Below are 20,265 nucleotides of genomic sequence, written 5' to 3'. Positions count from 1 at the left end.
AATTAGATTCAACTAGCAACTTGAGAGGCAGGGAGAAAACAGACTTTCATTAAGTGCAGAACTTCAGGTAATTTTAAACCTTTTAGGCACCCCTGATGCTTTTCAAAAAAGATATCTCAAAACCCTGGGTGCATAAACAGCCAGGTTTTGCCAAAACCCTCAGTGGATTCCCAGAGCACAGCACAGGAAATCCATCCCATTAAGCAATGACCTCTTTGGTCACACCAATTAACTTGATCATCTATCGACAGTCAATTTAGAAGCTACCAAGGACATGCATTGCCCAGCGCAGGCAGTAACACGCCAGGCAGGACCTTCTTATCGCATCCCCCCAGTCTGCCACCAGACAGGCATCACTTCTGCATCTCGGGTTTGCTCCACCTCTGCTCCAAGTCCCGCCATCCCTGCACCTTTCCCCACAAAAGCTCTATTTGAACTGTTTAATTTCCCAAATTTTTACATTTAACAAAGTGCTAAGCCATCCCAAATCCAGAGGGAAAGCGTTCGGAGACCTAAGTAGGAAATGCAGGCATGGGAGTAAGTCAGAGTAAGGGAAAGGGCCACAGCCGCCTGAAGACAGATGTGATACCTCCCTGTGCTAGTTTTTAATTCTCCCATCGGTCCGGGCTGAGAGCAACCTCTGGGGATGCTTGCATCTCCTTAACGTGACGTTGTCCAGGGCACATCTGCCACACAAGCAGTTCCCACGAGTCAAATCCCTACCAGACTCTGCAATGGATACAACTTGGCCCACCCAGCGCTCAACTCCTTAACAAGCTCACAGTGTTTCCAATCTCCCAGGTCAGATGGACACACGCCTTTCATACTAACAACACGTCCTCGAGAAATCCATGCAATGAGGAAACTTGGAAAAAATAAAAATAAATTAAAAAAATAGAAAGCATAGAATAAACCAGACTATTCAACATCTCAGCTGCATTTAACAGAGCAGTACCAGGCAACTGAGTCTAAAATGCAGATACAGATTTTTAAATAATTTCAGAACACCTGATAATAAAGTCCCAGTGGAGTACAGTAATTGCTTATCATAACAGCCACAGAGTATGTTTATTACTCATTGAGATAACAAACTGCACTGTATTATTCTCCGCTGGACTTTTTAGATAAAACAAACCCATATCACAACAGCAGGATCTCCTGTTTTAAGAGCAGGGGAGGATCTGACTCAGAAAGAGACACCAAAAGACATCGCTGGATGCAGAACTGAGGCGTTCACGAAAACACATGCAAGTGAGGAGCACCACCACCTTCATACCCACCAGCAAAGTGTTTTGACACCTGCAAATAAGAAAGCATTAGATACACTCAAACAAGGCTGCTAACAAGTGTTTGGGTTCTCCTCTCCATTTAGCAAAGGAGGGGCTCATTTAATGCAGATTTGATCTCAGCCCCTACAAAGGCATTTGTCCTCCCTCGGGAATTTCTACCCTCAGCAACTACCACTCTAGCAGACCGCTACCTTGCTGAAAGTAAACACTGACCAGCTCTTCCCCTCCCCGCAAAGGCTCTGCTTCTCAGAATGAAGAAAATTCAATGGGGTTTCAAGGATGATTTCAGCCTGTTTGTACAGATGGTTAGACAAACTAGCAAGAGCTCCTCAGTCCTCCCCTCCGTGCCTGGTGTGGGGTTTAGCAACTTCAGAAGGGCTCACAAAAAGCAGAGTTTGGGAGCTGTGTTTTCATGGAGAGAGCAGACAGTTTGAACAGCTGTGGATCCTCACACCAAGAAGCCCTAAGTGAGAAAAGCAGAAATAGCACTTGGAGGTCACCGACACATGAGATTTTAATAAATGCAAGAAAGCTACTTAGAGTGACAGCGTTCTTCATATGTTCATAGTGCACCACAGCATCTTCCGCCCAGCAGGGGCAAGGGGGGAAACCGAGGCAGAGAGAGCAAGTGATCAAAGACAACAGAAAGGGCCCGTGCCCCAGCTGCTCCAAGGGCTGTGTTTCTGTGTTTGGAAGATGCTCTCCCAGGCAGAGAGGAAAGCAGAGCAGCTACCAAGCCCTGTGACGTGAATGCTGGCACAACAATAAAACAACGGCATGTTTTAAAGCATAAAAGGCTTTAAAACTAAAATAAACAGGTGGTTACAAGGACTTGAGAAGTGATTTCCTGCAGCTTTGTGTTTCATGACAGGATTATGCCGTCCTATCCTAACAAGGTGCAAGCTCTGCTCAAAGCTTTTCCTGTGATTGAGACACTCCAAATTTCTCCCCATATGGGTTTTCCAGTGTCTAAAACCATAATTTCACTGCCTCTCCTTCAGTTCACGTACACACTGAGCCTCCCTTCTCTATTCAGCTGCTTATTTTCAAAACCCTCATAGAAATGTGGAAGCTCTAAATTCTCCACAGCTCTGTCCAAGCTGGCTGTGACTGCCCAGCAGGTCCAGAAATTATTTGGAAAAAGGATGGGAGATGGACAGACAGACACCATGATTACAAGAGCCTCTTTTCCTTAGAAAACCAGGCTAAAAATACTGTAGACAGTGGGTCCAGTTCTTCTCCAGAAAGCAATGGAATTGCACCAGAGTTGATTTTGGCCCAATATGTACTTGGCAAATACTGATAACAAGGATTTACCATATCCCCTCCAGTATTACAGCTGACTGTAAAGCAAACATTTGCTTCCTACAGATAACAAAATGACTATGATCGCTCTGGGTTTGCAAAGGTTACGGTTCCTTCCTTCACCCAAGGCAGGCCCACGATTCTCACCGCCCAAGCAGAAATCCCTCATTTGTAACACTGGCTTGTTTTCCCCCAGGTACCTATTCATGCAAAGACATAGCCAGGGATGAGTTTGGGATAAGTTCCAACAACAAATTACAATGAGATTAAATATTAATTCCCATTTTAATTATATAACCATGACTAGGCTTAATGGCCAGGCAGCCATTAAACAGGAGAGAAGCGTGTAAAGCAGATGAGAAGCATTTCTTGTATTGCAAATGCCTGGAGCTGTTCACCGGCACGTGGATTTTTTTCCCCAGGAGATCAGCCAGCCTTTGGGAAGGCAGCTGCAAGAGGTGCACAGTTCAACCACCCCGCAATCACAGCGCCAGGAGTCACATTCGGACTCCGGAGCCAACATGGGACAACGCAGCGCACTGCTGGGTCAGCACCCTGTCCTTGGGATATACGATATTCTCCACCACAGCACATAAATAACTATGTGCTAAACTCTCATTGACGGATTTTATCCTCTGAACACCTCTGACAGCGTGCAGCTTCTCTATTTCTGTCTGAAGATGGGCCCTGAGGACACCAGAGCAGGCTCAAGGACTGGCCCGGGATCACAGCAGGAGCGTAAGTGAGACGTCCCACGTGCCACAGCAATGCCCAACCCACCGGAGCAGCTCCCAAGCTCAGCTTGTTCTGCTGCCCCGACGCAGAACGGGACCTATGCCGTACAGCAGGCACTGCCTCCTGCTCCTAACCGGACTGTGAGCACGCACGCAGAGAGTCTCATCTCCCTTCTTCTCCAGGGACAGGTAGATTGCCAAACTTCTTTTTAAATTATTACTTGCGCCGCTTTGAAGCGGCCTGCGTACCATTAGCAATACACACACACCCCTACGGGGGCCCCTGCAGTAGATCAAACTTTCTACAGCTGTCAGTAGAAAGTCTGCTGCAGAAAGTGGGAGAAACATCAGAAAATTAGCTGGTTCTGCTTTACTTTAGACTTCAAGGTGGTGAAAGGAGAGAGCATAAAAAAAGGAAGAAAAAAGAAAAAGAAAAAAGCTACCTCTGCATATGGAGCTGCAGGGAAAACACAAACACAACCAAGCCTGAGCTGTTTCCCTTTCAGCCTGACACATGAGAGGGGAAACAGGGAAACACCAGCCGAAGCGTTCCCTACTTTTAAGCAGCCGAAGCTGTCAGGGCTTTAGACTAGCTGTCATGACAGGCACAGCACAACGGCAGCAAGCTCCCGCACCACAGCCTTGCGCCTAGAAACATGCCACGGGCAAAACCTCACCAACGTGGTGTGCAGGAGAGCAGGGCTTTTCACAAGGACACTGTCAATGCTCCACGGGGGCAGGAGGGGTCTCAAATAAAAATGGAAAAATTGGGGAGATGGAGAAACGCCCCTTCCCTCCCCAGCTCGTTCTGCCTCCTCGCAACCCACCCCACAGACAAATGACGCTGGAATAACACAGTCAACGGGGCAAGCGAGATGTGCATGCAGTGACGTTTTGCAGAGGGCAGGCTATCGCGGCGGTGGCGATGGGCGATCTCCGAACAACGGCAACGCCGGCTTCTCCTGGCAGAGGCACTCGCTGCATTGAGCACGCTGCAAGGTTACGGAGCCGAGAAGAATGCGACAGGAAGGATAAAACAAATCAGGACTAAAGTTAGGTGATGTAGAAAAAGCAAATCTGTTCCACAACAGCAAAGAGACTTGGCCACAGATCCAAATGACATGAACCCAGATGGATTTCAGCTGATCATTCAGATGGAAAGCTCAGCCCACTTCCCACCGCTACGTCCCCCTGTAGAGAGCCCCAAGGAAAGCAACCAGCACGACCCCCTTGCCAGAGTCCACTGCGGGGGGGACCCCAAAACCGCCGCCCACAACCCCTTCCTGCTACTGCAGGGAAAACAGCCTCAAAGCAGGACAGCAGAAGGCTTTCAATACACGGGATCACATCCCCAGCTTGTGTAAACTGGCACCGCTTCCATCAAGTCTGCAGGGCGGGGGGGAAGGTTTTCCAGCCTAGTTCTCTCCTAAGCATTTCGTACCCGGAGAGGCTTGAACCTTGGATCAAAACACATGGGCTTCAGGATCAAATGCAGACTTCTCCAAAACCATTTCAACCTTCCGCCAAATTAATCTCATACTGAAACAAGTCCATGTTTTTCTTTTCAGAATCAAACCCACCTGTTGGAAAGCACATCCGCACGGACGGAGCTGCACGTTCGCACGCTGCACAAGCGGACGCACACGTTACCTCTTCGCGCCATACGCGGCCCATTGTTATAAGACAAACAGAAAACAGTTTTCGCAGTTGCCTAATTACTTGCAAAAAGAGAGAAGCCACAGCCGCAAATTCCCACAAAGCACTTGAAGTTTTCCTGTTGAAACAGACTGGAAAAATAACATCAAGTCCCCACCACCAGCTCTTTAAAATCATTCTCCATTACGAGCTTCAGGATCCACTTAGTCCTTCGCTCGAACACGCAGGAGACGCAGCTCCCACCCACATGCGTGCTACCAGTAAATCTGCTGGTGGGGTCACAGCCTGCCATCCATCTAGGAAAACACATCCACACCGGCAACAACAGACCGTTTACATGGACCGTTATTCACTTCTACGCGCTGCCACAGCAACGCTGCACCTATATCAGGACAGCCTTAACCTTACAAAGGGTTTAACAAGGCTCCCCAAAACCCTGCAACCATCCACTACGTCGTGTTCTCCCCCAAAAGGCTACCTCTGAAAGGGCTGAACGCCCTTTATGCCATTATTATATTCCGCTGAACCTGAGGGAATCACAAGAGGGAATAAAGCCGTACAACGAAACGGGGGTGACACCTCCGCCCCAGTCTGGGTTGAGGAGTGTCTCTCAAACAAGCGACTCCGAGGGGGACACACGGCACGTTTCCTGGTGTAGCTCTGCCAACGCACACCTTTCCAGCCCTCGCTCGGGGCTGCAGACAAAAGCGTGAGCGAGTCCACACACGCACGGGAAAGAGCCGCGTATCCGAAGGTCCGCAACTCAGATGAGCCTCGACGCAAACGTCTAGGGCAAACACAGAAAGTCAGCGAGGCGGGGAGGCACGGCGAGTTTGCGAGCCCGCCCGCAGAGCCGTTTATGTAACCGCTGCAAAGGGGCGAGAGCCGCACGGCTGTTATTAATAACGGTTATGGTCGGATTGATCAACTAGACACCGGCAAATGCGGTGCCGGGAAGCGGAGGAGAGGACAGGGCACTCGGGGGAGGCCAGGGAGACATGCAACACCTGGGCCTGCCCCGAGCGGGTCTCCCCGGGCCGGGACCCCCTTCGGCACCCCAAAAGCGACCCCAAAGCAGCCACGGGCCCGTGCGGGGACGAGAAATGGCCACGGGGACTGAGGGGAGACCCACGGGGACTGAGGGGAGACTCAGCCTCTGAAGGGGGGCCAACACTGGGGGGGGGGGGGAAACGGCCACGGAAAGGGGGAGAGGGCCGCTGGGGGGGGGGGAGAAGTGGCTACTAGGGGGGAGCAAGAAGTAGCCACGGGGGGGGGGGGGGACACTAAGGGAGGTGAAAAGTGGCGGGGGGGGGCGCAAGAAAACGGCCGCTGGTGGGCAGAGAGGGTCGGGGGGGGGGGGTGAAAAGGGCCACCGAGGAGGGCAGGGAGCCCCCGGGGAGGCCGGGGCACGGCCGGGCGGCGCATCCCGGCCCGCAGCCCCGCGGGGTGTGGCGGTGGCGCAGGTGGCGCCGTGGCCGCCCCACTCGCGACCGCGGGCTGCCGTGGGGGGTGGGGGGGGGGGCCCGGCTCTCCCTCCCTCCCTCCTCACCCACCTTGCACGGCCAGGACGGCGAGGGCGGAGAAGCAGAGACAAAGCAGGTCCTCCAGCGCCATGTAAGCCCCGCCGGGCGCCGGGAGCAGGGGCCGCCGCGGCCGCATTTAAGAGGGGAGCGCGCTCTCCCGCCGCCCCACCGCCATCTTGTGCGAGCGCCCCGGCCCCGCGCTGCCCGCCGCCGCCGCCGCCGCCGCGGGAGGGACGGAGCGAGGCGGCCGCGGGGCGCTGCCTTTGTCAGCGGGGCTCGCCGAGCCGAGCGGGCTGCCGCTGCCCGCCTCCTCCCCACGCCGCTCCCGCCCCCCGTCAGCGGCTCCAACAGGTTGCGGCGACCCCGCGGCGGCGGCGCCCTCTCGCCCGCGGGAGCAGCGCCTGGAGCGGGGGGCGGAGGGACGGGCCGCGGCCCCCTCCCCGCGGCGGCAGGTGCGGCGGCGCCGCACGGGACACCGCGGCCGCGAGAACAGCGGTGTCGGGGGCTCCTCCGCCGGGGGGGGGGGGGGGGGGGGTGGCGGGGCCGGAGCAGGAGTCGTGGTGGCCGGAGCAGGTGGAGGCGGCCCGCGACAGGGGAGGCGGCTGCCGCGTGGCGTGTGGAGAGGGCTCCGGCTACGCAGGACGCGGAGAGAGAAAAGAAAAATAAAACCTTTTTAATCCGAGCCTATTTATTAGCTCGTTTAATGAACTATAAAAACACAAATGAAACCAGAAGCGGGTTTCCCGTGCGTACAAGTTACACAACTTCGGCTCGGGGCTCGGCGCTGCCGGCGCAGAGCGGTCGGCGAGGTCCCCGGGCAGGGGGAGGCTCTGCCCGGCACGGCAGCGCCCAGAGCAGGGCCTGTCCGTCGGTTTAAACAGTCTGTAGAAGAAAGTCCGGTTTCCTTTCAGACCCATCCACTTCCCAGCCCTTTCCTGTGCTTTTCTGCCTCAAATCCTCGACATTTCTCCCTCCCTTCAACCAAGGAAACCTATATCTAAAAATCAGGCAGATCCAGCACAATATAAATAATGGAAATTGGTGCCGGCCCTGGCTAACGGCGCCTGTGCTAGCCCTTGGGCCAGTTTGGGGTTGAAAGGAGAAGCAGGCCTTGGTTTCCCTGGCCTGGAAACCAAAAGACCCAAGTCTGAGTCCTGTCTTTGCTCCCTGCCTGGCTTTGCAATGTCCCTTAATCCTTCCGTGGCGCCTGTCCGTCTCCCCGCGTGTCGGTGGGGATAGGCATTAGACCAGCATTTCCGCAAAGCCAAGCTTGCAACGGATGCATTCCCTCTCTCCCTGGGAAAAGGAATGGAAAACCAGAGCCTGAGCCGTGGGAGTGCTGGTGCGGTGACCTGGGGCAACCGGGTCCCTTCGCTTACAACCCCTGTGCGAGTGACGCCAAATCCCCCCATCACCCGCGCCAACCCGCGAGTCTGCGGGAGCCGGACCCCGAGGGAGAAGAGCCTGCGGAAAGAGCTGCTTTGCAGATTTGGGAAGCATCACACGTCTCCCTGGCTCCAAGTCCATAAGGAACGAGGTGATGGCAGACCCGGGCCGATGGGCACAATGCTCCTTCCCCTGGCAGGGGCCTTTCTGCCCCAAAACTCAGAAGTCCCCTTTCTCGCGTTGCAGACTCTCCGGAGTGCCTGTCCCTGCCGGCTGGGAGCTTCGTCCTGGCTTTCAGTAGCTGCAAACCTTCAATATTTTTGAGCTGAGAAAGTGTGACTAGCAAAGAGTAGCAGCAGCGAGCGGCAGCTGTTTGTGGTTCGGCTTTTTCTTCCTCACTTGGGAGACCTTATTTCTGAGCTCCGAAAAAATCTTGAATGAGACAGGTAGAGGCACAGCGTATCCTGTATATATAGCACATACAGGATATATTGTGTGTGGTCCCAGCAACAGCCCCTATAAACTCCCCGCGCTGGGCAGGTGCTTTCCCCGTGCAGCCGGCCTGGGGCCGGGGGGAACCCGTGCCTTTGGGTGCTGCCGCCTCCACCTCGTTTATTATAGCTAGGAGAGGCCGGGAAGCGCGGTGGCATGTCACACAGGTATCTGAACCAGGATTGCTCCCACCCCAACCCACACCAAGCAGCCCACGTCCACTTTCAGTTGGCAGCTGGAGGAGTCGGAATAGCAGGATGCAATCGTGCAAGATGCTAAACAAACTCAGGCAAAGAACAACCCCCGTGCCCCAAAAAGACCCCCCAGAAAAGAAAAACCTCAAAGAACAGGCAACAGAAAAGCTGTTTCACAGGCAAAGCACAGAGGTACAAGAAGATTTGCAGCACGTCACATGTTTTTGTTAAATAGGCAATGCGATACCATCCCGATCCTAGGTGCAGCCCAAATGCACCTGAAACTGGCTCTGCCACCTGGCACGGTTTGGGGTTCAGGGCCTGGAGAGGTTATGGGCCATGGTCAGAAAAGTGAAAACAAATGAAAGTAGTGAAAGTTAATTCAAAATTAAGAGTGATACAAATTTAAAGCAGAATAGCTTTTTTTTTAAATCACCATGTGGCTGTTCTTATTCCAGGCTAAGGTTGTTTTCGCCTTGTTTTCTACTCTTGAACGCAGCCCTGCCCTGGTTTCTGCCGCTCTTTGACTCGAGGCAGGTCTCCGGCACCGAGATGGAAGTTTTGTGATGGGTTTAGGCTGTTTGAATTAGCGGAAGAGGTGCCTCTGGGCTGGCACTAGGGCCTAAATGAGCCTGGAGGAGGGGATGGAGCTGGAAACAGACCCGGTATCCGCAACGACAAAGTCAGTGCTCTGCTCCGGCTCCTCAGCAGCCACCCAAGAGCCAGTGCCAGCGCGGGAGAAGCCGTGGGGATCCGCAGGGAGAGGCACAAGGCAGCACAAAGCTGGAGCCACTCAAACTCATCACAAAACGGCAATCTCGGTCTTCCCGGCGCAGGAGTCCCTCGGGGCCCTTCGCCACCAGGACCCTCTTCCTCGCCAGGCTGGCAGCAGCTTCGGCGCCGGAGGGCACGTTCCCCTCCAGCCGAGGGAAGCGGCGGTAGCCTCCTGCTCCGTGTGTGCGAGCAATGCCAAGCAGGAGCAGCTGGTTGCACATAATAACATGCATTGTGTAAGTGAGCAACACAATAAGCAATTTGCTCGACAACCCAGGGACATCAGGACAATTCTGTATAACAGAGAAGAAAGAAAAGAGGAAAAAAAACATGTGATGACCAAACCCTAAGGGAGCCTCAGTGTACTACTACACATTCATTTCATTACGCTTGCTCTTATAAATATTTATTACACATACTATCTCATCACTCTTCCAGGAATGGGTGTTGTGTTGTGGCTGTACCCAGGGAGGGCTTTCCTCTTCCTCTGGTCCTGCTGCAGGCGGTCGACAGTTGCCGAAGATAGATAGGGAGCAAGAGCGCGACATTAGCTAGGGAAAACGCCGCTTAAAACGGGGCTTTGGGGCAGATATTGGCAGGTGCATTGTTAGGCGAGAGAAGAATAGAAAAGACAGCAAGTAATGAGATTTGGAAGCCTGGTGTTTCGAATACGGTGATAGCGACAGGGATTTCTGCAAACGAGGGACCTGGCTCTCAAGCCTGGACCAAAAGTGAGCAGAAACTCTTCCACCCTGTAAATCCTGCGCAGATCCAGGACGGGAGAGTTTCGATTTAGATGAGCGCCAGGCTGGGAAACAGCTCACAGGGAAGCTAAGGTGTATTCTGAATATCACTATCTGTCTGCAAGTAGAAAGCTTCCGTGTTGAAGTAATCTAAAAATCTAGCATTTATAAAGCTGGTGTCATAAAAAACATGGATTTTTAGCTCTACTGCTCATCTTGCTGCCAGGGCTTCCTCTGCGCCCCGTTCCTGGCCCTCTCGGTTGATCCCTGGGTGCTCAAGGGAGGCTTTGCAGAGCCCAACGCTGCCTTGCCGCGTGCAGACACCTCTCCTGGCTCCTTGCTGGAGACTGGTGGCTTGGGCTGGACTGCTGAAAGTGTAATTTGGGAAAACATGCTGAGACAGTCCAGACAGAGCAGATTTTAGATTAAATGAATCTGTTTCACTTAAGTAAGTCTCCCTTGCTGTCATAGCCATCTTTTTTTCTGCATTTGTTAACCAGCTTGTTCACTGCCAACTATAATCAAATAAAGATCTACCAGAAACATCTCCATGTGTTACAAAGCGGCTGCATGGAGCATCACTGTCTTGTAAACATACATGACCATGAAAAATAATATTTGCTCATAAACAACATCTGTGGACTTCTCCTACAGCACTTACCAAGGCCCAATAAAAGTTTTGATCCCTAAATCGTCTAAATTTTATACGCTGCTGCAGTGCCTACTAACTAGGGTTGGTTTTAGGCATAAACAACGCAAGTAACATCAAGGAGTACCGCACAGCCGGGGCCGCCTCCAGAAACACCCGTCGGACTCCTTTGTAGTGGCAAATGCGACCACGTGCCAAAACCTGAGAGCTGCTCCGAAGTTTTATTAGCTCTCCAGAGCTCGCTATAAAATGCCACGCTCCGAGCCGGCCGGAGGCTGCTCCGTGCACATGGCCCTGCCACCCTCTGGCGGCTGAGCCCAGCAATATAGCCGTGCGCGGCACCGCGCCGGGGCCTCTGCTGCAGCGGGCGCTGGGCCCTGCAGCCTGGCACCGCTCGCGTTTAAGTCGGATGCAAGACGTGAGGTTGGAATAGAAAAACCTTCTGGCGCTTTGGAAACGCTGGGGTCTGGAGCCGATCGCTGCACGGGATTTCATCACGGTCCATGCTGAACCGCTGCAGGTGTTCAGTGCCGGGCAGATGTTTGACTTCTGCGGCTCTGGCTAGTCTCCGTGCAGAAACCGGGACCATACACTGCCTCCTGAGATAATTTGAGATAGAAAATTCTGTCCTTCTCCAATACTTCTCGCAGAGCCAGAGGTCCTGATGTTTTATAGCTTCCCGTTCCTGCATGGAGAAGCCCCATTGCCCTTTAGCTTCCAAGCAGCCCCCCAGATCGGCATGAGGAGGGAGGCTGGGCAGGCTCTTACCCCCCCACCCCCCCCCACCCCATACACGTAAAGAGGTTTTATGCTTTTACTCAGAAACAGCCGGTTTGCACCGAAAGCCTGTGCCGGCTTTCACGGCATCCTCCGTGCCCTCGCTGTGTAACACAGACTAGTCCCCTCTATCAGACTGCTCTGCAAACCTAAACAGATGATGGATTTATTTATGGATTACTGGCCACAAGAAAGGGAAGCTTTGCACTATTGTCGGCCCTCCGGCACTCGGGCTGCTATAAATAATGCAGCATTGTTCGGTGTTGCTTTACGGTTTAAGTTCCAGCGAGCATCGCGGAGCAGCAGACTCAGCAAAGAGGAAGGCAGCACAGGGCATTAGTAAGAGAAATAGCACCAGCTGAGGAAGACTATTAAAAAAACACAGCAAAAATGCAATGTCCTCCGAGTCGTTTTAATGTAAACCTGTCCAGCCAAAGGCCTGCTTCTACCTCTAAGTTATAATCGGACAAATCTGTGATTATCCTCTGATTTTCACTGCTTCCTCCCGTTCGTGAGCTAATTCGGTTTCAGATAAACACTAATTAACACAAGAGGTCACCGCCGTGGCCAGCAGGCACCGGTGCAACCGGGCATTCAAAGCCATTAAGAAACCAAAAGCGCTTCCACCGTTTCCTTTGAACTCCCCAATTAAAATTTCCACCAGTAAAGCTTTTGTTTTACATCTGCTCCGTCCACGGGGAGGGAGGGCGGCGAGCGGAGGGATCATTGCCTCTAATTGGGCTGGTTCCCCGCTCTCCTTAGACGTGCCGGGGTCTCCTTACGGTCGGCTTTTCCCTAACCTGGGAGGAGTAGGGGGGTCCCCAACATTTGCAGTGGGAATCTGCCTTCTCGCTCTCTCGAGAAAGAAGGGCATCGATGCCTTCCTTGGAAAGTTTGATTAATAGCCCGTAAGAAGGACTCAAAGTGTCTCTCTCCCTGGCTATTTAGGCAATTCCCTTTTGAAGATGAAGGAGAATATTAGATTAACCCAACTGCTATAATAGCATTAGCTCCTGCTCTTAAAGAAAACATATTTTACGGTGGACGTACGCTAATGGAAACAACCCGGGGCTGCAGGCGTCCGGGGCAGCGCTCTGCTAGCAGCCGTGCCGGGCTCCTCGGAAACCGTTTTGCCTAATTTCGGGGGGGCAGGTGTGAGATCGGCCTCGGGCCACGGCCCCGCACCGACCGCCTGGGCGCAGAGCCGCGCAGCCGACGGAGAGACCACGGCCCGGGCAGGTGCCGGCGGCCGGATCCCTCTCCTGGTCATGGGGAGCTCGCCTAAATTCGGGATTAAGGCAAATTAGCTCCAGGATGCTGCTTCTGCAGAGCCGCTGCTGCACCCGGCTTCGCCCCCGAGCAGATCCAGCCCCGACGCAGAGGGTGCGTTGCCTTAAAACGCTCATTTTCCCCACTGTTGTGCCCTGAACGGTGCAAACCATACGTGGCTGGGCCAGCAATGTAATCAGATTAATTAAACTGCGCTTGTATTAATTTCGATTACAAGCATCAGGGGGCTCAGCCAAATCGAGTGATTTATGGGCCATATCAATCTAATTAATACCACCAGCTCTTAAAATAAAAAAAGCTAATAAGTGAGTGTATTATACAGATCTAAGATCAACTTATTAGCTTTGGGTCCCTCGTGACATGGCCAACCTGACAGAGGTGGCACAGCCTCGTCAGGAAAAGGGCTTTATTTCCCCCTTCCCACTTGCTGCATTTCAAAAAAGTCTATTCCAAGGGGCAAAAGGGGGGAACAACGCTGATCCGGTTATCGAACCGCTGCCCAAGCCAAGGGGCCCCCAAGCCTTGCTGCACACACGTTGCGTGGGGTTTATCACCGCAAGCATCCCCAGGAGCACGGTTTAGCCAGCTCCCGGCACGCAGCGCGGCTGCCGTCCGTGGCGGCTGCAAAGCCCCAAAATGCCCCTTGCGGAGGGACAATTTAAAGACGCGAAGGCTGACCTGCCCACCGCGGCCCGGGGGCTGTGGAAGTTGTCGTGGGGAGGGTTGTCGTTGGGGGGGTCCCCTCCCGCCGGCCGGTGCAGTCTCCTCACCTTTTCCTTGCAGAATCAGCCCATAAAACACGTTTGTCCTATTCTGTTCAAGGTAGCAATGCTCTCTGATGAAGAAAAGCGAAGGGCTTTCTGGGCACGTAGTGGGGCTATTTGTGGGGTAACTGTGTAAAGCCACCACCGCCCGCAGGGCTGTGTCGCTGCGATTTATTCTAATTATGGCTTAAAACAGGCTGCCTGGACCATAAAAGGCAGCTCCAGGCCAACATGAACCTCTCTTCCTTCCCCGTCCTCCCACACGTGCAAAAACCCCATGAATTAACAGGAATTCATTTAAAAATGAATGAGGCTGAAGAAGGAACATCTTTAAGGGATGGGGACACCTTTAAAGGATGCGAAATGGCTGGATGGCACAGAAATGCTTAGGGCTGTTCTTTGCTAGATGCTAACAGGGAAACTCTGCACACGTGTAAATATTCTCTTGTAGAAGAGCTGGGTCTGGCCCGATACAGGGATCATAAATGAAATCTTGTTTTGTGTCGTGTTGGGAGGACCTTTATTTTTGTTTTGCTTCCAGATGCATTGGAAACAGTTGGGTTTCCTTCTTGGATGGCCAATATGACAAAATGACATTGTTATCTAGTGCACGGTAGTCGTCTGGCTGCGAGGAAAAACAACCCCAGCCTAAATGCAGTGATGAAACTGGGCTCATCAAAACCGATAATCACCCTCCGTCACAAACGACCTGCGTGTCCCGGTGCCGCGGGCGTTAGCTGCTGCCCGGGAGGCGGCTGCCGGCCCCGGGTGCCCTGCGGGGACGAGCAAACTGCCCGTGTCGGGGCGTTTTCTGCCGCGCGTTGCAGGTTTCGGCAGTGAGAAGCGTCCGGCGCTGCAAATGAGCTGTGCCTGGTGCCCCGCTGGAGCCAAAGGCACCGGGAAAGGGTTTATTGGGGGACCCACGTCGAAGCACTTGCCTCTACTAGCTGATAGCGGACAAATTTATTCCTTGCACCTCTGGGCGGATACAGCCCCCGGGCAGCGCGCACCTACCCGGGGCTGGGTGAAGTGCTTGGAGCGTATGAACGATTGTGGGCATCAGCCAAAACTCAAAGCAAAAGCAAAGCCTTTTCTCTGCCCCCGGGATGCTAATTCTCACCGGAGAGGAAATGCAACCGGCCCCGAGGCTCTCGGCCACCCGAAAGGCCGTGTGCCCCCAGGATTCCTGGGAAGCCCTCGGACACCTGCGTTTTGCAGCTGGGAAGAGCAAGGTCTGGAAGGAAGGCGGTGCTGCCTGAGCACAGGGGCCCGGGCCGGGCTGCTCCGCCGGAGCTGGGTGAAACCCAGCGATGGGAGCAGCGACGGGAGCCTGAGAAACCACCGGGCGAGGGGAAAACCTGCTCCTTGTGCTCAGCCGGGGATGTAACCACCTCCTAACGCCCCTGGCTGCACGGCCAGGCCATAAAGTGACCCGTGAAGTCCCAATGCATCCAGTATCTAGCACTTGCCTGATACTCTTCCTTCGCTTGCTTTTCCCGATAAAAACACTGGGCCTTTTCCTCTGCTGATTTTATGTTGCTTTCCGTAAGCACCACATTTTGGTGGTCCCCATTTGGAAACTTTTCAGGCAGTCACATTTTGCAGAAGAAATGCTCCACATCCTCTCGAAGTCAAAAGTTTTTCTGTCCTGAAGCTGCACACAAAGCAGCAAAAAGACTTCGGCTGCTCTCCCCAACTCACAGCAGTGCGTGAAAGAGCGCAAGGAAGCAAATGTCCTTCTAGTCCGTGGCAAGTTTTTGCTCATGTCTTTTATTCATGGTACTATTACAGCTTATTACTGCTTGCTACACAGCAGCCTGCCGTATTTATGAGCGGGTGTTTTGCTCCTAACCACGATCACCTGCTCTCTGGTTTTCTCTCCCCGGCAGGTGACCCGTGTTTCAGGCCAGCGACGCTCAGAAAACAGGGATGCACCGGGCTGTAACGGAGCAGCCGGGGCAGCACAGGCAGCGCTGCGGAGCCTGCGTCCGGGTGGGCAGACGGACGGACGCATGGACGGACGGACGGATGCTGCTGGCAGCATGTTGCCCCGCGGCGCTGCGGTTCCCGTGCCTCGGGCGCACTGTGAGCGGAGCCCTGATCTTCCCCTTAATTAGCTTAAAACGGCACAATAAAAAACAAAACCCAAGGAAAGCAGCCCCTGGTAAAAGGCAGCTGCAAAGCAAAAGCGGCAGCACCGGGAGCAGGCGACGTGTCGCCACCAGCCGCCGAGTCGATGGGAACCTCGTTAGGGGGAGCCAGGGGCTGCGCTAACGAGTCTTCCCCAGCCCTGCTCCCCACTGAAGGGGCCCGGGATTGCAGCTTTTTAGCTGAAATCTTCACTTCAACGGAAATTGTAACTTTTTGGCTTTCACTGTTTTAACACGCAGCTGCAGCTGCACCACCTTCGCCGGTGCATCACCTCCCCGAACAGCACCAGCCTCGTGCGCCCGGCCCCGATAAACAGTTTTCATTCAGCAAATTGATGAATAGAAACAAAGCAGGCCGTATAAGTGCTGCTAACAGAAACGGCGATAAAGCAGCCCTCAATCCAAAGGCTGATGCTGCCGGCCGCGCCGTATCGCACCGCGTCGCTCCCCGAACGGGAGGCGCAGCTCCTACCAGCACCGCAGCGGGAAAGGACCGGGAGTCGGTGCCGAAACCCCCCCGAGCTGCTCTTCGGGGTGGTGCTCAACCCGCGCTGAGCATCTCTGGCGGGCGGGAGGGGGAGGCCGAGCGGCGAAGGTGCCGCTGTTGGATATAGCTCCTCTCCCGCCGAGAGGGAAACGTCCCCCAGCGACTGAGCACGGTTCGGCCAGACGGCGACGGTGAGAAGCGGCTGGGGATTTTTGCAAGGGGACATCTCTGCAGGTCAGCTGCGTCGGATTCAGTGAGGAACAGTCAAGCTTTACACAGATGTGTCTATTTAGAGAAAATGTTGCTTGGAGGAATACTTGGAAAAAATTGCCAGAAGGTCAAACCGCTCCATTTCTGCAAGCCTGGCTTACCACTTCAAACAGGTTTGTAATCTTTGTTTTAAATAAAACACTGTCAAATAACATTCTGAAAGGCTTAATTCAACCCAAAACCTCTCCGGTTTTTCTCCCTGCGGAGCTGCGTTTCGAGGAGTGTTTCTGTGCTGTTTGTGATCCGTTTCAGACAGAAGAAACACTGAACTTGCGCCTTCCCTGCAAAATGAGCAGCCTGGCTCCCGGCCAGCCCGCCGGGCTGCGTGGGAAGGGAGCGGGGAGGGATCCCGAGGCGCCCGCAGACGCCGCGCGTCTGTTCCAGGGAGCCCGCGCGAAGCAGCTCCTGTTACTGAGGCAGCTACTGGCAGAGACAGACTGAAAAGAAAGAAAGGTTCCTCTGGAAAGAGGCTCAACTTCGGGGAGGAAAGTGCAGCCATTTAGTCTCAGCTACCGTTTGCAGTTTTTCTTAATCCCATGAGGTGCGTAGAGGCTTTATTTGGCTCAGACCACAAGCTCTTGCAGGAATGAGCTTTCCCTTACGCTGTCCCAGACCAGTATTATGAAACCTAAATGTTAAAAATAAATCGCCAGCCCCAAAAGGACAAATCTGCGCTCCTCTGCCTCGGGTCTGGGGATCGGCCGGGAGGAACGTGGTCCCACCGCGCCCGCAAGAGCGGCGAGATCTGCTGGGGACGGGTTGCTCGGGGGCCAGGGCGCTTGAAGACACGTCCCCAAGCTTGGGTCTCCCAAGGGGAACCCCAAACACGAGGCTCAGCCCTGGCAGGTGTCTTGCTCCCGCTGATGGTCCAGCACAAATAATTGCAGCGTGTTTGGAAGAGATCCGTGATCCGGTGTCGCAGGAGGCACCTGGCGCCGTTGCAATTGCGTGGTTAGTTATTGCGGCCGGGCGCGAGGGGACACGAGGGGACACGAGGGGACACAGGGGGCATGAGGGGCGTCCTCCCGAGCAGAGCGCTGGGGGAGAGGAGCAGCCGGTGCCTCCCGCTACCTGATGCTCTTTACGTCCATCTTTGGGACGCAGGAGAAGCAGAGCTCACGGCCCCCAAAAACCTGGAATTTGACTTAAAACATTGGTGGCTGGTGTATTCAAAGGGATTTTTGCTCTTACGCCCCCAAACTCCTTTTGAAAACCCTGAAGAGCTCCCAGCGCTGCCAACCTTTTTCCTCCATGCTTGAAGAGGTGTGGTGGATGGTCCCAAGGTCGGTGCTCCTGCCGCAACGCCCCGAGGTCGGATCGAGGCAGATCTCTCGCAGGAATTGGGGCTTTTAGGTAAAGCCGGGGGTCGAGCGCTCTCTTAGATCACCAGAGGAAAGCGATCCCCAGACGTGGGCCGAGCGCCGGCAGCCTGTGTTTTGCTCCATTCGGGTTTTTTGCAATCTGGGAATTTTGTGTCCTTCCTGGAGAGAAGCGAGGGTGCCAGGGCCCCGGCAGCGACCCCGCTACGCGCCCGCACTCACTGGTGCTCCGAGATCAAGCACTCCAGCTGCCTAGTGGCTCTTTTGGAGGAACGTTTTATAAACCAGCACAACGCCACGGACAGAAAATGAGTTTACAGTATTAACCCACGTTTGGCTGGTTGCAGGATTAAGCCCAGCCGGCATTTCGAAGCAGCGCAGGCAGGAGCTGCTGCGGTTGGTACCGAGTCGCTGTGCGAGGGTGGGCGCAGAGCTGCCCTCCACCACCGGTCCCGGGCCGTGTCCACAGGCAGCAGGGTAAATGTAAATTATGGATGTAAATTATGGATGCAAATGTACAAAATTAAAAGAGGCTGCCCACACCCGCCGGGCACCACCAGGCCTCCTTCCCTCCGTGCCGGCCGCGAAGCTGCCGCGGCACCGAGCCTGGTGCGACAGCTCCAGCTCCAGCTCCAGCTCCAGCTCCAGGCTACCGGGGCCGTCGGCAGCGCTCACGCAGCAGCGTCGAGGATGGGGAGCGTAGTTATTCCAAGCAAAGCCCTGATCTTCCGATTTATATCAATCTACCTAATCACAGGGGACAGGGAAAGAAAAAAAACAAACAAAAAAAATCACAAATGCTTTCCCTGAACACCCACACGCGTATAACATGCACGCGCGCCCCTTCCATCATCGCTGCTCTCCAGAGGAGAGAACAGATCTGATTATGTCCAGACTCCACTAAATCAAGGAGAGAGACAGCTGAAAATAGGAAAAAGAAACATTTAATTCAATTTATTTAGCAGCATCTTTATTGCAACAAAAGGTTTTGTAATAAAACGCAGCAAAACTAATGTCTCCACATGATTAAAAGCCGCGTAGCTGGAGAGGCGGGGGAAGGAGGGAGAGCAATAAACCCAGCGCAGGGAGACACGCGATTCTGCCAACGCGAACAGCAGGCACTTCATGTGCTGAAAGCAAACTCCTGAACTTCTCCTGTGCAGAACATCCCCGGGAGGATCCTCCTCCCCTTCCGAAGGCCGGGCCCGAAATGGCGAGGGGCGCGCGACGAGTCTTCACAGGGTGCTGGGACTCCAGCGAGCAGGCAAGTCAAGGCAGCGTCCTCATCTGGCTGCTTGTTTCATTTATTTGTACCTGTTATTGCCTTGCCAGAGTTGAGCATCATGCCAGCAGCAGAGACCGCCTCGCGTACGGACACGCGCCTCCAGCCCGACCCTATCACGCTGGGACCTCGTGTGCTTGGCGGGTCTGAATTCCCTGCGATTTGCCACGTTTCCGAGTACAGTGCTTCGGAGGTGAAGTGTTAATACACCATCCCGCTCCGGAAGCATTTCCATAGCCCATTCCCTAGCCTCCCTAATAAGTAGGGAATGCATTTTCCATTTTAATGTAATGAAGTTAGCTGGTTTTCAAAGCTTTACTTGGTGCTTTACATTAATTATTTCATTAACAAACATTTTGCAGTTAACTGAGTTTATCAAAATTAAGCAATTCTAGGTAGTTGCCGCTTCTACCTTCATCTGAAGGAAAGGAGATTACTGGAAACCCAGGGGTGGGGGGGGGTGAAACCCAACCACTTCCAGCGCCGCGCACTCAAAGCGAGTGCTGGAAGCTGCCTGGAAACAGGGCCGAAGAACGTGCTCCCACCACAAACAGCCAGAACAAACCCCGGCTCGGGAAGGCCCTGGCCACAGCCAGCCGCGCCGGCACCTCGGCACGCCGAGCCAGAAGACCCCGAGGGGGACGTACCAAGGCTATTTGGGGAGCACCGGTTCCTCCTCCCCGTTTTCCTCCTCGGAATAGCTTCCTTGCGTGTGTTCTGCCCAGGACCTCACTAATTCAGCTTCAAACTCGCATTGACCAAGACATTTTTTAATATGCAGAAAGTGCCAGAGAATAACTCCGAAGTCTGGACACCTCTTCCTCAGGGACAGGACCATCTCCTGGGCTACAAGGTATTACCTTGTTCTGGAGCAGGCGGCTCCAGCGGGCCAGAGCAGGGCAAAGCCGCCGCTCTCCAGCCCAGGATGGGACTGATCCTTCACCATACGAGGTGCAGGACTCGGCTCTCCGTCCCCCAAACCAACACGGCCCCAACAGTCCTCAGCACCAGCAACTTCCTTTCTCAGCGATCTCAGCTACTGCAGGCTTTACCCTTCCCTTGTCACTGGGAAATTAGTCTTTGACTACGCAGGGCTGGATCAGACCTCATACAAGGTATCTTCCACACCCTTCACCGACACGCAGGTCCTTTGCAAGAACTGCAAAACACCGACGATAAAT

At 54.0% G+C, this 20,265-nt stretch overlaps 1 protein-coding gene across 2 annotated transcripts in view; it reads right to left on the bottom strand.

Moving 5' to 3' along the window:
- The window catches only part of IGDCC4 (immunoglobulin superfamily DCC subclass member 4), a 105,730-nt gene extending 98,896 nt beyond the window's left edge, over positions 1–6,834 (bottom strand). For both annotated transcript variants that reach the window (XM_064517867.1, XM_064517868.1), the window contains exon 1: positions 6,538–6,834. In XM_064517867.1, the coding sequence (XP_064373937.1) occupies positions 6,538–6,643 (106 nt within the window). In that variant the 5' untranslated portion in view covers positions 6,644–6,834. The remainder of the gene's footprint in view (positions 1–6,537) is intronic.
- Between the last annotated feature and the right edge of the window lie 13,431 nt (positions 6,835–20,265).

Source organism: Dromaius novaehollandiae, chromosome 10, assembly GCF_036370855.1.
Source record: "Dromaius novaehollandiae isolate bDroNov1 chromosome 10, bDroNov1.hap1, whole genome shotgun sequence".
NCBI lineage: Eukaryota > Metazoa > Chordata > Aves > Casuariiformes > Dromaiidae > Dromaius > Dromaius novaehollandiae.
This window is presented reverse-complemented; position numbering and strand designations above follow the sequence as displayed.